The 18,093-nt window shown below is 46.6% G+C and overlaps 1 protein-coding gene across 1 annotated transcript in view; it reads left to right on the forward strand.

Annotated features, from left to right (window-relative positions):
- The window catches only part of LOC115097821 (tripartite motif-containing protein 54-like), a 38,025-nt gene extending 20,500 nt beyond the window's left edge, over nt 1-17,525 (forward strand). Inside the window, exons 8-10 of the mRNA XM_029613908.1 lie at nt 3,196-3,485; nt 4,757-4,861; nt 16,170-17,525. Of these exons, the coding sequence (XP_029469768.1) occupies nt 3,196-3,485; nt 4,757-4,858 (392 nt within the window). The 3' untranslated portion in view covers nt 4,859-4,861; nt 16,170-17,525. The remainder of the gene's footprint in view (nt 1-3,195; nt 3,486-4,756; nt 4,862-16,169) is intronic.
- The last annotated feature ends 568 nt before the right edge of the window (nt 17,526-18,093 follow it).

Below are 18,093 nucleotides of genomic sequence, written 5' to 3' on the forward strand. Positions count from 1 at the left end.
CGGAAAAAGCAGTTACATGTAACAAGGAAAAATAGAACTTGGAGTGAGAAGGAAAAAGGAAAACCAGCTAATTACATATAATTACATTGTAAGAGGTAGCTAATAGTGATTTTGATGGTGATGTGTGTTGATTGTTAGGAGTTAAATAATATTGGAGTTAGGAAAAGCCTGCATGAACAGCCAGGTCTGTTAAATGATTTCTTTGCTTCAGTGAAAGAACTAAAAGAAATGAAATTTCAGACTTATTTCAATTTATTTGTAACCTATCATCAAAATCATCCATTGTGCTTGAAGATTGAAAGATGGATAATGTAACCCCAATATTTAAAAAGGGCTCCAGGGGTGATCTGGGAAACTATAGACCGGTGAGCCTGACTTCGGTGCTGGGAAAAATCATAGAAACTGTTATAAAGAATAAAATCACAGAACATATAGAAAGACATGGTTTAATGGAACAAAGTCAGCATGGCTTTACCCAGGGCAAGTCTTGCCTCACAAATCTGCTTCACTTTTTTGAAGGAGTTAATAAACATGTGGATAAAGGTGAACCGGTAGATGTAGTATACTTGGATTTTCAGAAGGTGTTTGACAAAGTTCCTCATGAGAGGCTTCTAGGAAAAGTAAAAAGTCATGGGATAGGTGGCGATGTCCTTTCGTGGATTGCAAACTGGTTAAAAGACAGGAAACAGAGAGAAGGATTAAATGGACAATTTTCTCAGTGGAAAAAGGTAAACAGTGGAGTGCCTCAGGGATCTGTATTGGGACCCTTACTTTTCAATATATTTATAAATGATCGGGAAAGGAATACGACAAGTTAGGTAATCAAATTTGCAGATGACACAAAATTGTTCAGAGTAGTTAAATCACAAGCAGATTGTGATAAATTGCAGGGAGACCTTGTGAGACTGGAAAATTGGGCATCCAAATGGCAGATGAAATTTAATGTGGATAAGTGCAAGGTGATGCATATAGGGAAAAATAACCCATGCTATAATTACACGATGTTGGGTTCCATATTAGGTGCTACTACCCAAGAAAGAGATCTAGGTGTCATAGTGGATAACACATTGAAATCGTCGGTGCAGTGTGCTGCGGCAGTCAAAAAAGCAAACAGAATGTTGGGAATTATTAGGAAGGGAATGGTGAATAAAACGGAAAATGTCATAATGCCTCTGTATCGCTCCATGGTGAGACCGCACCTTGAATACTGTGTACAATTCTGGTCGCCGCATCTCAAAAAAGATATAATTGCGATGGAGAAGGTACAGAGAAGGGCTACCAAAATGCAGTAACTAATATGGAGGGCAGAGACCATGCCATTTAATTGGGCAAGGCTGCAATGCTTCTGGCTATTGGGTTACAAAACAAGATATATGGGAGTAATTTTGAAATATTACATATAAGTTTGCAGACAAATAAGCACACAAGTTACACAAATTTTCAAAGTGAACTTGCATGCATTAAATCTGCTTTGGAAACTATCTCGTCACAACTTTATCTTTATCTTTATTTAGATTTGTGAATCACCTAAAATAAACACTAGGCGATGTACAACAAATACAAGCATAAAAGTTACAACACAGTCGCAACAGACAAATGCATAAAAAATCCATTAGCAAATGGGACGAGCCTCATAAAGACCAACGTTAAAGTAAAATCCTGATATCTAGTCGTAAGCTTGCTTGAATGACCAGGTCTTCGACATCGTTTTAAAAGTTTTCAGGCTATGTGCCATACGTAAAGCCTCAGGCAGAGCGTCCCGTGAAATCGGGGCGGCTACGGAGAATGCGCAACCTCTGGTGCAGCCCAGTTGAGCAATAGCGCACAGAAGGTACATCCAAGAGGCCCCTTGGTGAGCAAGGCAGTTGGCGTGTGAGGAAACTCAGATGTAAATAACGCATTGTCCCACTTTGTGCACACGATTATACCTTCCGATCGAGGCACAGGGTTTTTAGGAATTTGTGCACATAATTTTAAAAAACGGATGCAGAAAATCCCAACCCTGCCCAGACTCCCTCCCCTGGAACCCCTCTCCCGTCTGCATGGAAAGGTCCATGCGTGCTGAGACCTGCAGAGGTCCCTTTGCAAATGACTCTGCCCGAGGGGAATAGGACATGGGGTGGGTGGGCGAGAAAGGGCTGTTCCAGAATCTCATTACTGGGGAGTGAGATAATCATTAACCCCTAAGGGATTGCCAGGGGGTAGAGAAAAACTGCCCCCAGGCTGAGAGCGCGTATCAGAGCCTGAGGAAACAAGTGGGTCCTTAGTGGGCTGCTTAAACTCCCGGGATGTTTTGGTAACTGAATGCGTAATCATCTGGGTTTATGAAAAGACCAATAATCCCAAACTCTAACAGGACGATGCAATATCAGCGCGCGTTAATGATTGAGCGCCTGCTCCCTTAACGTGCCCTGATCCACCTCTCCCGGGCGCCTGGTTTAATATTTAAATCAGCTGCCGCAGTTAAAAGGAGGCGCATGGGGAAATTGTGCACCCCTAGCGCTTCCTCGGCAGCGGGTGCCCAGGAGAGGGGGCTGTCGGCGGGTTAGGAAGACGCACGCTGGTTAATTGAACGTCCCTCTTCCTAACCTGACCACTGGCGACGCTTTATTTTATCTTGTTTATTTTTTAGGGTTCTCCTTTTTCAGCTCTTCCAAATTAATATCGCGCTGATACTAAGTCGGAGAAAGTACAGAAAGGCGGTATTTTCTGCTTTTCTGTAAACCTTTTGATTTCCTCAAGAATGAATGCCTGCCCCAGGTACAAATGGACGTGTTGGGCGCACATTTATTTTTTCCATGGGGGTAATAGCCTCATCCACATGAATTTACAGGTGATGAGCACTATTGACTGCGCGCTGGTTTGGATGCACGTTTTGGATGGGCGGATCCCCTTATTGCATGAGGGGTTTTGGATGCGCGTCCAAGCGCCTGTAAAGCCAAGCACACTGTATTGATTAAGTAAGGAAGGATAAAATGCACAAGGTTAAAGCTAAAAAGGAATGGATTGCACTTAAACCGTATGGGATGGGGGATCTGGAGTGGAAAGCTCCCTCCTTCCCTAAGTAGAGTGAAGTGCGTTTATTAACCTAGAGCTGGCAATGAGTCCCCATCGGGGTAGAGAGCTCCGCAGTCTGAACTCTCTCAGAGTCCGCCTCGTGCACTGATGCAAGCACTTCATTTCTTTCTCATGTAGTGGAGGAGGAGGCTGCAGATTTCACCGAGGGAGGGGCAGAAAATGGCATAGGTGGAGATCCCGCTTGTCTGACAATGGAGCCCCTGATGGAAGGAGGAGGAGAAGAAGGAGATGCCAAAATGCAGGAAAAAGAGGTGGAGCTGGAGACTGGAGCACAGACTTCACTCTCAAAAGTGGCTGAGTCCGAAGCCCTGGGAGACGCTGGGGGGAAGACGGATGCACCGGGAGCTCTTCAGACTGAGGACGTGGTCCAGCCAGAGATGGATAATGATCTGGGGCCTCTCCCTCAGGTAAGACATTTATTCCAGGTAGGCCAAACCCTATTCAACACAAACATTCAGTTCAAAGCTGCGCTTTCCAGGGGCTGGGAAGAAAAATCCACTTTGTTCTTCTCTAAATCTGTTGAATTGTTTGTATCATTATTAGCACTATGGGTATAGAATGTGTCGTGCACAAATAGTCAATGTGTGTGTGTGTGCGTTTGTGTGTGTGTGCGTACATGTGTGTATGTGCATGTGTGTATGTGTGTGTATGTGCATGTGTGTACGTGTATGTGTGTGCATGTGTGTGAGTGCATGCTGGTGTATGTCTGTTCACACAAGCATGTGTGTGTGCGTGCGTGCATGTGTGTATGTGGTGTGTGTGTGTGTGCCTGTACGTGTGTGCGTGTATGCATGTGCATGTGTGTGAGTGCGTGCTGGTGTATGTGTCTGTACACACAAGTATGTCTGTGTGTGTGCATGCATGTGCGTGTGTCTGCGTGTGCATGTGTGAGTGCCTGCATGTATGTGTTACTGTCCTGTGCATGAGATCCAGCCTGGAATAATGGAACGAGCAGAATCTCCTGACCACAGGGTTTCTAACCCACGTTTCTGGGTTGCTTGACCTTGCAGGCTCTTTCCCCCCCAAGCACCTGCTTCTATAATCAAACAATCTGTCGGGCATGGCTGGCTTGCTGGGTTACGCTGCCATTTCTTCATACTGAGCTCTGCTTCCCAATGATTTACTTGTGAAGTACCCGAGAATATGGCAGAACCTTCTCATCCTGAAAGAATAACTTTGTGACGGAAAAGCTAGCAACGTGCTGCCCATCTCTGCGTTTCCTGGCTGTGCCACTTGCTCTCTGCTTTATCAGGTCTTTCCATTCAGTTGCCTCTTGGCTTGCCTCCAACCCAACACGTCTGCGTCTTTTCATCAGCCTTAGTCTTCTCCGACACGATCACTCTGCAGCACTTCTGGACAAGCTGTTGGGCTGTAGTGCAAGGTGTTGCACATCCAGTTACAGATTTCTGATACTGGGTCCATCTGCAGATAATGAAACCAGGGGTCAATCACTGAACAGTACTTAGTGCAATGTAAGTGAATATCCAAAAGGGGTTTTTCAGCCTAGGATTTGCAAGCGTTAGGCTCCCAGTCAGAGGTATGGAATAAGGTTTTTATGTTTCTCAGAATGTGTTTGTTATTGTCTTAATACAATGTCAGCCTTTTCCCTGTAAAGTGCAGACCGGAAAGCTGGGTTTGTGAACGTGTGGGTGACTCTGTCCCGTGTTTCCTTCCACAGAGTCTCTTGCCTGATGTCGCTGCAGTGGACTGGACGAGGGCCGAACCCCGCCAGCCTTTTTTGGATTTCAGTCCCAGCTGTAGCTTCTGGGCTCAGCAGTAGAAAGTAAGGGCTTATGATTACTGTCTCCGCCTCCTGAGCAGAAAGTCCTTGTCACTGCTGCGAAACTCTTCCAGCACATATATTTCCAAAAATGAAACGCTATCTCACCCCCTCCGACAGAGAATCTGTGACTTCAACTGCAGAACCCGAGCAGTCAACATGCAACTGCGCCGTGAAAACAATGCTCCAGTCCTTTTGCTTTTCATCCAAATACTGAGTCTGCTTGTTGAGCTTAGACGTCTACAGAGGGTGCAAGAGCAGGTGGCAATAGTCTACAGGAATCTCACCCTGCAGGGCTGGAGGGTCTGGGATTCTCAGTAGCTGGGGGGCACCTCGCTCATTGAAACTCATCAGCAGTTAACATTTTGTCTTTTTGCAAAAATGTTATGGCTTTCCTGTTTCGGACTTTGCTAGGATTCACTTTTGGTCTTTTGCTGCGTTTCTTGCACTAGGGATGTTTGCAAGGGGTAGGCTGATGGCTGGGAAGTCTGCTTTGCTTGATTTTATGTTCATGTCTTTATGTACTGATTGCTTTAAAGTGAATCTTAGAAGCCTGACGCACGCTGAACTTAGAGGATGCACGAATATGTTGGGCTTGTGCTTGCCAAGAAGATTTTAAAAGCCGCCCGGATATACGTGTAAATGCCACTGGATGCACATCTCAGAGCTTCTTAAAAAGGGGAGGGGTCTGGGCGGGGGGATGGGCATGTAAATGCCACTGGATGCACATCTCAGAGCTTCTTAAAAAGGGGAGGGGTCTGGGCGGGGGGATGGGCGTGTAAATGCCGCTGCATGCACATCTCAGAGCTTCTTAAAAAGGGGAGGGGTCTGGGCGGGGGGATGGGCGAGTAATTGCCGCAGGATGCACATCTCAGAGCTTCTTAAAAAGGGGAGGGGTCTGGGCGGGGGGATGGGCGTGTAAATGCCGCTGCATGCACATCTCAGAGCTTCTCAAAAAGGGGAGGGGTCTGGGTGGGGGGATGGGTGGGGGGATGGGCGAGTAATTGCCGCAGGATGCACATCTCAGAGCTTCTTAAAAAGGGGAGGGGTCTGGGCGGGGGGATGGGCGTGTAAATGCCGCTGCATGCACATCTCAGAGCTTCTCAAAAAGGGGAGGGGTCTGGGCGGGGGGATGGATGGGGGGATGGGTGAGTAAATGCCGCAGGATGCACATCTCAGAGCTTCTCAAAAAGGGGAGGGGTCTGGGCGGGGGGATGGATGGGGGGATGGGCGAGTAAATGCCGCAGGATGCACATCTCAGAGCTTCTCAAAAAGGGGAGGAGTCTGGGCGGGGGGATGGGTGGGGGGATGGGCGAGTAAATGCCGCTGCGTGCACATCTCAGAGCTTCTCAAAAAGGGGAGGGGTCTGGGCGGGGGGATGGGCGTGTAAATGCCGCTGCATGCACATCTCAGAGCTTCTCAAAAAGGGGAGGGGGATGGGCGGGGGGATGGGCGTGTAAATGCCGCTGCATGCACATCTCAGAGCTTCTCAAAAAGGGGAGGGGTCTGGGCGGGGGGATGGGTGTTTTGCGATCCGACGTGTGCTGAGGTCCCCTGTCGCGTAACTTTCTTCTGTTTATAGATGGCACAGAAATAACAAAAACAACTAATGAGCCATTTCGGCGGGGTGTAAAGGTCCTGGGGTAACTGGGGATGTGCAGGCTTTCTAACCAGGAGGAGGTAGCTGGTAACTGGGCGAACTGGGGAGGAACTGGTAAAACAGGCAATGGCATCGGTGACGTCCCTTGTAACATTTCACAACTTACGCGGTAGAAGCGCGTGGCCAGGCGCACGCACGTTGTAAAAGGGCCGTGTCCCTGGGTGCGGGATGACGAACACACGCACGTGTGCACGCACACACCGATTGCAAAATTCAGCTTTTCGTCTTTCGCTTTGGGCACACGTGCGGGTGCTACAATGGACCAGGTAGGCAGCCTGTAAACATCTTAAATAAGTGAATGTAGCAGCAAATGATGGAAGATAAAGACCAGAAAGGTCCATCCGGATACTAAATAAAATGACACAATAAGGAGGAAATGGGTTTTACATGAGTAAATGCAGTTTATAGGCTTTTAAACATTGCTACAGTATATTGAATTGTTCATCAGGTTTACATGCACAAGTGCACTTATCTGCATCTCAAAGGAGGTGGCTGATAAAATAAAGGCAAAAAGAACAGTGTTCAAGAAGTATAAAGGATCCCAGAAAGAGGAAAACTGAGGGAGATGAAGAAAGAAATCAAGGAAGCAAAAGGTCAGGCTGAAGAGAGGATTGCCAGAGAGGTAAAGCGAGGCGACAAAACATTTTTCAGATACATCAGAGAAAGGTGCGAAGTGATATAGTGCAACTGAAAGGTGACAAAGATCAATGTGTGGAGAGAGACGAAGAAATGGCAGAAATATTAAATAATTCAGTTCAGTGCTCACTAAAGAGGACCCTGGAGAAGGACCCTCGCTAGTTAACAAGAAACGGGAGAGGAGTGGAGTAGATGTAACTCCATTTACAGAAGAAAATGTATGGGAAGAGCTGGGGAAACTGAAAGTGGACAAAGCCATGGGCCTGATGAAGTTCATCCCAGGATGCTGAGGGAGCTCAGAGATGTGCTGGCGGGTCCGCTGTGTGACCTGTTCAATAGATCCCTAGAAACGGGAGTGGTGCCGAGTGATTGGAGAAGAGCGGTGGTGGTCCCGCTTCACAAGAGTGGGAGCAGAGAGGAGAATGGAAACTACAGGCCAGTTAGCCTCACTTCGGTGGTGGGAAAAGTAATGGAGTCACTGCTGAAAGAGAGAATAGTGAACTATCTACAGTGTGGAGAATTGCTGGACCAGAGGCAGCATGGATTCACCAGGGGAAGATCCTGTCAGACAAATCTATCAGACTAGAGAATTGGATCAGGGAAGAGCACTTGATATGATTTACTTTCATTTTAGAAAAGCTTTTGATATGATTCCACATAGAAGACTCGTGAACAAAATGAGAAGCTTGGGAGTGGGTGCCAAGGTGGTAGCATGGATTGCAAACTGCTTGACTGACAGGAGACAGCGAGTATTGATAAAGGGGATGGAACAGCTCCCCTATGAGGAAAGACTAAAGAGGTTAGGACTTTTCAGCTTGGAGAAGAGACGACTGAGGGGGGATATGATAGAGGTGTTTAAAATCATGAGAGGTCTAGAATGGGTAGATGTGAATCGGTTATTTACTCTTTCGGATAATAGAAGGACTAGGGGGCACTCCATGAAGTTAGCATGGGGCACATTTAAAACTAATCGGAGAAAGTTCTTTTTCACTCAAAGCACAATTAAACTCTGGAATTTGTTGCAGAAGATGTGGTTAGTGCAGTTAGTGTAGCTGTATTTAAAAAAGGTTTGGATAAGGTCTTGGAGGAGAAGTCCATTACCTGCTATTAATTAAGCTGACTTAGAAAATAGCCACTGCTATTACTAGCAACAGTAACATGGAATAGACTTAGTGTTTGGGTACTTGCCAGGTTCTTATGGCCTGGATTGGCCACTATTGGAAACAGGATGCTGGGCTTGATGGACCTTTGGTCTGACCCAGTATGGCCTGTTCGTATGGTAAATGGAGCCGACTCTGAAGAAAGAGCAGGGTTAAGTGGAGGGCCACAGGGATCGGTTTTGGGACCAGTTCTGTTTAACATCTTTGTGAGCGACCTGGCGGAAGGGGCATAAAGTAAAGTTTGTCTATTTGGGGATGATACTAAGATCTGCAGTGGACACGACTGAAGGAGTAGAGAGAATGAAAAGTGATTTAAGAAAATTTGAAGACTGGTCAAAGATTTGGAAGCTGGGACTCAATGCCAAGAAGTGCAGTCATGCATTTGGGGTGCGGCAATCCAGAAGAGCTGAAAGTGGTGGGGGTGAAAGGCTAATGTGCACGGACCAAGAGTAGGATCTTGGTGTTATAGCGTCTGGTGATCTGAAGGTGGCAAGGCAATAGCTAAAGCCATAAGAATGCTGGGCTGCATAGAGAGAGGAATAACCAGTAAGAAAAAGGAGGTGATAATCTCCTTGTACAGGTCCTTGGTGAGGCCTCACCTGGAGTACTGCGTTCAGTTCTGGTGTCCATATCTCAACAAGGATAGAGACAGGATGGAGGCAGTCCAGAGAAGGGCAACCAAAATGGTGAGAGGTCATCATTTGAAGACTTATGAGGAGAGGCTGAAGGATCTGAATATGTATTCCCTGGAAGAGAGGAGGTGCAGGGGAGATATGATATAGACCTTCAGATACCTGAAAGCTTTTAATGATGAACAATTGTCAAACCTTCTCCATTGAGAAGGCTCGCGCGACTGGCACCACCCATCGGGGTAAGAGCCGTCCCTTTGTCTCCCCACCGCGCGTCCCACACCGAGGCCCAACACCAACAGAGGACCCCGCGAGGCCTACTGCCATCCGAGGCCCCTGCTGAAGCTCGACCGCCGTCCGGACCAGAGGATCGCCCACCGCTGCACCCCCGGCCTATCGGAGGCCCGCGCTGAAGCTGACCTCACCTGTGCAATGCTCTAGGCCTTAAATCCAGGCCCTGACCCGCTGGAAGCCCTTTTGGGAGAGGGACACCACAGGCTCACGTGACCGGCGCCACCCATCGGGGTAAGAGCCATCCCTTTGTCTCCCCACCGTGCATCCCACGCCAAGGCCCACCGCCGACTGAGGACCCTGCTGAGGCCTACCGCCATCCGAGGTCCCCGCTGAAGCTCGATCGCTGACCAGACCAGAGGACCGCCCACCGCCGTGCCCCCCCTGCCTATCAGAGCCCCGCGCTGAAGCTGACCTCACCTGTGTGATGCTCCAGGCTCCGACCCACGGCGCCGCGCACCAGTGTCACGCAACGAAGGAGCGCAACCAAAGGGGCCTGCCCCTTTGTGCGCCCCTTCGTGCCGCCACTAAGGTGCTGCCAACACATTCACATTCGACCAACCACTCTCACGTATTGCTCAAACTCTACCCCTTCTTCTCCCCTCCCTAGCTCCATACTCCAGAAGCTCTCACCCCTTCAATCTCCCCTCCTTAGCCATTGGGCCAATCCTCTGGCCCCCACCGAACAACCTCCCTCCCCGCAACAGGACCGCTAGCTCCTCAAGCCCCCCCCCTCATCTATTCCCCCCCTCGCAATTCTATCCCCCTCACATCCTCCCCTGCACTCCTTCGGCCCTCCATCATCCAGCATAACTCTCTCCACCACCTCCACCTCCTCTCTCCCACACAAAACATCAACCCACCTCCTAGCAATGCTAACCTACCCCATTCCCATGCTTATACACCACCTTCCCCAGCACAAAAATCTCTTCCCCCTTCAACGCAACCTCAGATCCTTGGTACCAATCATGATCTCCCCCCTTACACAATTTCTCTGCCTCTCAACTCTATCACTCGTGCTTTTTAACGCCCAGTCTCTAACCAAGAAAACTCCTATTCTCAACGACCTCCTGCTAGACAGCCAGCCAGATATCTGTGCAATCACGGAAACATGACTCAAACCAACAGATTCAGTACTATTAAATCAACTCCCAACCCATCTTTATGATATTTTTTCCCTTCCCAGACCCAAAAAAAGAGGAGGAGGGCTCTTACTGGCTGCTAAGAAAGACCTTAAACTAGTCTCTCAGATTGTCAAGACCGCCCCCAAATTTGAAATTGTTTTTTTTCAAATCTCCACAATTACAAATATGCCTAGTTTATACTCCCCCAGGCCTCCTTGACCTCAACTCCTCCCCCCCTCATTGAATTTATAGCCTAAATCATAACATGGACACCCCAGTCATTATCCTTGGGGACTTCAATCTCCACGTTGACATTAAACTGCTTCCCCCCACCTGCGAAACCTTCCTATCTGCCATTACGGCCCTCAGCCTTAAGCAAATCATAACTAACCCTACCCACAAAGCAGGCCACACCCTTGTTTGATCTTCACAAACTCCCACCTCCTTTCAGACACACCATCCTGCACCCCAGTCCCCTGGTCAGACCATTCTATTATAAAAACCAATCTTGCAATCAAAAAAACTCACACCTCCAAACATAATCAAAATAACACTATACAGTATAGAAAACCCTGCTCCAAAGAAGAGCTTAGCCTCGCCCTAACTGATGACCTTGTCTCCTTAGACCTTTCCAACGTGGGCTCAGCCCGCAGCTCATGGAACAAGATTACCAAGAACATAGCCGACAAAATCTGCCCACTCATCTCCAAAGAACTAAACCCAGCAAACTCCAAAAAGCCATGATACACCGTCGAACTAAAGTCACTCAAACAAGAACTAAGAACCAAAGAAAAGAAATGGCGCAAGGACCCCTCCCCCTCCCTTCTAGCATCATACAAACACACTCTCCACCACTACAGAGATTCTATCCTCAAAACCTAAAAAGACTATTACGCTCTTAAAATCCATAACTATCATAATAACGCCAAAGCCCTTTTCGCTTATGTCTCACACCTCACAAAAACAGCACCTCCCCCCATAGCAGATATCGAAGCCAAAAATAAATGTAACGAATTAGCAACCTTCTTTCACAACAAAATAGACAAGCTAATTGCACGATTCCTCCCTTCTCCGCCTCACCCCCACCCCTTGCCAACAAACCAGAACTCTATGCTTGACTCCTTTGAACCCACTTCCACCTCAGAGATAGCAACAATTCTAAAAAAAATGAAACCCTCCTCACACCCTATCAGACTTCATTGCCAAACCACTATCGGAAATCATTAATCTCTCCCTCTCCCTTGGACAAGTCCCTCCCGCTTGGAAACAAGCCATCCTGAAAGCCATCTTAAAGAAATCAAACCTAGACCCTTCTGACCCCTCCAACTTCTGGCCAATATCTAATCTCCCTTTCCTATCCAAATTTACAGAAAGAGTGATCACCTCGAAAAACACAACACTTTATTTCCCTCACAATTCGGATTCCGTAAATTCTTCAAAACGGAAACCCTCCTTACTGATACCCTACTTAAAGGACTTGATAAGGGCCAGTCATACATTCTAGCCATGCTTGACATATCTTCGGCCTTCGACACCGTTAGTCACAACTTCATGATTAAACAACTCTCTGAAATAGATATCTCTGGAATAGCCCTGAGCTGGTTTGAATCCTTCCTCAACAATAGGCACTTCAAGGTCAAAATTGATGCCCACGAATCCAACCCTATTAACTTAACTTGCGGAGTTTTCCAAGGCTCTTCCCTATCCCCAATCCTCTTCAATGTCTATCTTCTGCCCCTATGCCAACTCCTTGCTGATCTTGGTCTCACCCACTATATATACGCAGATGATGTACAAATTCTCATCCCCATCACCGATTCCATACCAAAGCCCTAAAGACCTGGGGAAACTGCCTCTCTTCTATCAATTGCCTCCTAACTAACCTGAACCTTGCCTTAAACACTACAAAAACAGAGCTTCTACTCATCTCCCCTGATAACCACAATCCCCCCCCTCCCTACAGACTGTGTCCTTCTCACAACAAGTAAGAGATTTAGGAGTCTCGCTCGACAGCCATCTCAACTTTAAAAAATTTATCAGTAACACCACTAAAGACTGTTTCTACAAACTGCACATCCTTAAGAAACTAAGACCACTTCTCCATTACAACAATTTCCGGATTGTCCTTCAAGCGACTCTATTTTCTAAGATGGACTACTGAAATACTCTTCTCTTAGGCCTCCCTGCAGTTTTTATCAAACTGCTCCAAATGCTGCAAAACGTAGCAGCTAGAATCCTCACCAATTCCCGCAGAATAGACCATATCACTCCAATCCTTAGAGACCTACATTGGCTCCCCATCCCCTCTAGAATACTCCACAAGGCCCTCACAGTTATCCACAAATCCCTTCACAATCAGAACTCTCACTGGCTTAATGACTCCTTACACTATCACTCCTCCAATAGACTGACCAGATCCGCCTACAAAGGCTCCTTGTCTATTCCCTCGCATAAACTCGCTCATCATATCTCCACCAAAGAGCGTGCGTTCTCCATAGCAGGTCCAACGATTTGGAATTCTATGCCACCCGAACTATGCCAAGAACACTGCATCAAAATGTTCAAAAAGACCTTCAGGACCTTATCTGGACAGTCCACCCACCTGCTATGAAAAACCATCTCTTGAAGCATCAGCTTTCTAGCTCATGCTCTTCCCATAGTTATTTTATTTTATATATCTTTTTTACGTTTAATATTTAATATTTATTGATCTACGTTCTTTTGTTCAATAATTTGTTGATTGTTTAATGTTACGCTGCACGTTCTCTGTTCAATACTTTGTCTATTGTTTAATGTAACGCCTTACCGGCGACAGTTTTGTTATATGGAAACCGACTTGATTTGATATGTATATCGAGAATGTCGGTATATAAAAACCCTAAATAAATAAATAAATAAATGACTGTTTAAACGGGCTTATAACTAACTTCAACCTCCATCCCTCTGTCATAACATCCCCCCCCCCCCCCCGCCCTGTGGCTCATTCCTTTAAGAATTTCCTCTTCTCCCCTCCCTCCCCCAACCACATCAAGCCTACCTCTAGTTATTGGTTAAACTATCTAGTTATGGGTTAAACTATCGACCTCTAGTTGTGGGTTAAACTGTCTAGTTATGGGTTAAACTATCTACCTCTAGTTATTGGTTAAACTATCTTCTAATCTCACTACCTAGGTCCACTTGACCCTTCAGCTTCCCCTAAAACTCCCTACTTGTTCCTTTGACCCCTTGTTAATTGTAACTTTATAAATCATTTTCTCATCTTTTGTTTATCCCCGTTGATCTGTAAACCGATGTGATATGCAATGCATATGAATGTTGGTATAAAAAAGTTCTAAATAAATAAAAGAAATAAAATTGGAAAGAAATCAATAAAACCAGAGGTCATAAAATAAAACTCCAGGGACGATGACTCAGAGCCAACGTCAGGAAATATTTCTTCAGGGAGAGGGTGGTGGATGCCCTTCCAGAGGAGGTGGTGAAGACAGAAACAGTGAAGGATTTCAAAGGAGCGTGGGATAAACACTGCGCATTCGTAAAGGCTGGAGGATGCTTGCTGCGATGTAGAAGTGCACAGACAGCACATCCCAGGCTACAGAGAGCCCCAGCACATGAGACCCACTGCATCGCTTTTTATGGCTGTGCCCTCCCACCCCAAGTATAATGACTCATTTCTCATGGGGAGGGGGCAGGTGAGTCATAACACTTTGGGCAGATATCTGCTCCTCTCTGTTTGACAAGAAGTCCAGCCTCCCTCCCCCACCACACCAAAAACAAAATGAAATCTAAAAAGCAAAGTATTTTGGTCAATTAGAAGTCCATTAACTGCTATTAATCAAGTTGACTTAGGGAATAGCCACTGCTATTAATTGCATCAGTAGCATGGGATCTTCTTAGTGTTTGGATAATTGCCAGGTTCTTGTGGCCTGGATTGGCCTCTGTTGAAAACAGGATGCTGGGCTTGATGGACCCTTGGCCTGACCCAGTATGGCAATTTCTTATGATGGGAATGAGGAAAAGAGTGCCTGGGGGTAACTGGGGGTAACTTGCTGGTGTGGTAAAAAAACACCCTTATCAAATGAGCATTGATACTGTTGTTACAACTCCAACATTGTTCTTTGCTTCCATGGAAAGGTTAATGGAAATTGGATTCAAACAGCATCCGAGGGCCCTGAATTTTTCTGTCTGGGAAACTGATAAGTACGAGGGTAACCTGCACAGTGCAGCGGATAGAGGCATAAGCTTGCTGTGTAGACGGGGTAGATCATTTGTTCCTTTTCTGCCGTCATTTCTATGTTTCTATTGAAAATTGCTATCATACAGACCGATGCAATATTGTATGCTGAGCCTGGCACACACGAGTGCTTGGATGTGCGTTTTGCACATGCGTCCATAACCCCTGATGCAATAAGGGGATCAGCGCATTCAAAACACGCGTCCAAACTCACATGAGGCTAATAGCACTCATCGCATGTAAATTCCATGTAGATGAGGTTATTAGCGATGCAAGGAATCTCTGTGTGCCCAAGGCACACTTTCTAACCTGTCAAATGTTATGCCTGCCTGGAGAAGGGTAACGTCTTCCTACGCATCATGGGCTCAACCATGCTCACGATACTAACAGGCTGATGCAACATCATGCGCATTCAAAACGTGCGTCCAAAGTGGGCGCCTGTTTCTTAAATGCACGCGATGCAATGTGCAAATGAGCTGCTGCGCTACAAAGGACGCGCAATGGATAATTTGTGTGTCCCTAGCGCTCTGCATTCTCGGGTGCCCAGGAGACGTGAGTGTGTGCCCACAGCAGCCTGGCCAGACCTCCCTCCCTACATTCCCCCTCCCCCCGCAGGGCTGTTCCCAATTGGTCCATTCACTGACATGTGACAGTGAACGGACCAATCAGCAGTAAGTGAAGCAGTGAATAAGTTAATATTAAGTGCCCTGTGTGTGCAGGTTCCCAGAACCAAGCCTCAGTTTATGGGCGTCTGTTTTATCCTGCAGCATCTAATTTACTGGCACAATATGCACACAAGCACGATATACCCGGTCCTGAGCGAGGATATTGTGGTGTATATTGTGCGTTCCTCCTACATGCGGAAGTGCTCTGGAAATTCCCTCCTAAATGTCTGAGAGGAGGGTCACTGAAGCTGGCAGAGGCTTGACTGTCAGATGCTGTAAAAGTTGCAATTAGCGAAGCTGAGAAAAGTCAAAGCAAGAAGAAATGGGTTTTACAGCAGAATTTACGTAGAAAACATGCACTGGAAACAGACAGAAAACGGGGTTGAATTGACACACTGGTCAAGGCTTCAGCCCCAGCAGAATCTGAAAGTGAAGACAAAACGAGTCGCCTGGTACAGACTGTAAGGTCAGAGGAGGAAGGGACTGTACGGGGGTGGAGAGAGGAGGTCAGAGCTAGGCAGGAGCATCCAGGCTTTTGGAGTCGTGTATGGACTCTAAAAGAGATGGAGAGCAAAGGGGCGGGGCTTATTTTAGGACACATGGCTCCACCCCCAAGCTGACGGGAAAGTATTGTGTTAGGGATGGAGGGCATTCGCCTTATTCTCCCCCCACCCCAAGGAGGGCCCTGCCAAGTGTGGAGAGTGAAGTATGGATGAGTAGAGATGGAGCTCGCAGCTTGATAGTGAGCAGAACTGTCCCAGCAGAGTTTGATTACTTCGGGACAGGGCTTAACCTGTCCTATGACCAAAGTGTTTTAAAAGGGATTCATGTAGTTGGTCTTTGCATAGTTGTGTGAGAACTGATGTGAGGAGAACATTTGTCTCTATAACCAGAGTTATTTTGCTTGTCTTTTAGGTCCATGTCCAATTACTGAAACTGGGACTAATATTCAGCAAAGCTCGTTCATCAGCCACTTCTGATTTGATGGCATCCTGAAGATGACTCTCTGTCTATAAACCCAGGCACTGGCCCAGCCTTCTCTCTGTGTGTCCATTGATTGACCCTGGATTCTGGCATCTCAGAATTATTGATCTGAAGGCAGAGGAGCGATAGGGAAGAGGAATAAGTGTGGCCACGGTGTTGTCTTTGCTGTGCAGTTGTGGTTTTGTGTACATTTCAGTGTAAGTGAGTGTGAAAGCTTGCAGTCATTTTTCTCAGGATTTAGTACTTCCCAGTGAGCCTGGGAGATGCTTTCACTGCAGAAAGGCAAGGCTTTGTATTCTAAGTGTAAAACAATGAATGATAACGCAAAGGGCAAGCTGCTCATTTTTAAATCCCAGGTTGTTGGTTTTTTGGGGTTTTTTTTTTACATGTGGTCAGTTTTGAAGTGTCAGGAAAGGCAGACTGTAAATAAATAGTATTATTATTATTATTAACAAGAGGAAATGCTCAATATCCCTATCTGCTGGGGAAATGTTGAAAATGAAGGCTTCATTTTCTCTTAAAGAAACAGCGCTGAAGGCTGCAGCTCTCCCAGGTCTCTGCTGCATCCTCTGCCTTTCCCATTCTGCTTTTCCTTTCCCCCCTAAGTCTGCCAGTGCCCCCTCCTCCCAATAAGAAAGAAATAAGAGCTGCAGCTTTTCTTCCTGGACGTAAGCAGGGTTAGGGTTAACTAGGACTAAGGTTACAGGTGAGCCCCTTTCACTGGACTGACCCTGACTCAGTTCTTTTGGACCTGAACCTGCAGGATTTCAGAGATCACCTACAACTCATTTGTTGAACGTTTATTTTTTCCTAAAAGCAGAAGTTTATCCAGGGATATTCAGGAAATGTTTCATGAAGTGAAAATGACTTCCATTAGAGGGGCATCGTGGCTTAGGTTTTCTTGCACCGAGAGCTTTCCAGCGGGACTGGAGGACCCTGCTCCTCTGCCTAACTTCAGTGCCAGCTTTCACCCCTCTCAGCAAAGCTAACACAGTAACCCAGCTGCAGAAAGCAGAAAATACAAAGGCATAATTTTTGGTAAAACAACATTCAAACCAGGAATTCATTCATAAATCTCAGAAGGTGCAGTTTGCCTCTACATTTCTGCAAAATCAAATCCTCCTGTAATCTTTATGGCGGTCCACGAAAGCAGCAAGTAATATAATAATACTATGTATTAGGGATGTGAATCATTTTTTAATGATTTAAATTATTGTCCGATATTTTTAATATCGTCATTAATCATTAAAGAGTGCGAAACAATAGAAATTCCCCTGATTTATTGTTAAAAAATCGTTAATCTTCTTAGTGCCCACTAACGGGAGTTAGTGCGCACTACCCATTGTTAGTGCGCACTAACAGAAAATGATACAATTTGACACTTTTCAGGTCAGTTAGGAATGAATATGTATTCCTATTGGCTGCCCTCTTATTTATTGATGTTACCAAGGTTCCCACTGAGGTGATGGTTTAATATATGGGGGATGGGAAATGGAAATGGTTGGTAGCTTGACAAAGGGGAGGGAAAGGGGGAGTGAAGGGCCAAGCAGTCCCACTCCCTGGTCTCTGAAGAACAGATCTCTTCAGAAAATCAGAGCTGCTGAATGCAGGGGCTGTCTCCCCCTTCACATCCCTCTCCCCCCCCCACCCCACTGCTGGTATATGGGAGAGAGAAGGGGAAGGGGAGGGAAAGGGGGAGGTGAAGGGCCAAGCAGTCCCACTCCCTGGTCTCTGAAGGACAGATCTCTTCAGAAAATCAGAGCTGCTGAATGCAGAGGCTGTCTCCCCCTTCACATCCCTCTTCCCCCCCCCCCCCCCATTCACCGTGCTCAAGTTTGTAGTTCCTGTGTTAAAC

The sequence above is a fragment of the Rhinatrema bivittatum genome, chromosome 8 (genome assembly GCF_901001135.1).
Source record: "Rhinatrema bivittatum chromosome 8, aRhiBiv1.1, whole genome shotgun sequence".
In the NCBI taxonomy this organism is placed as follows: domain Eukaryota; kingdom Metazoa; phylum Chordata; class Amphibia; order Gymnophiona; family Rhinatrematidae; genus Rhinatrema; species Rhinatrema bivittatum.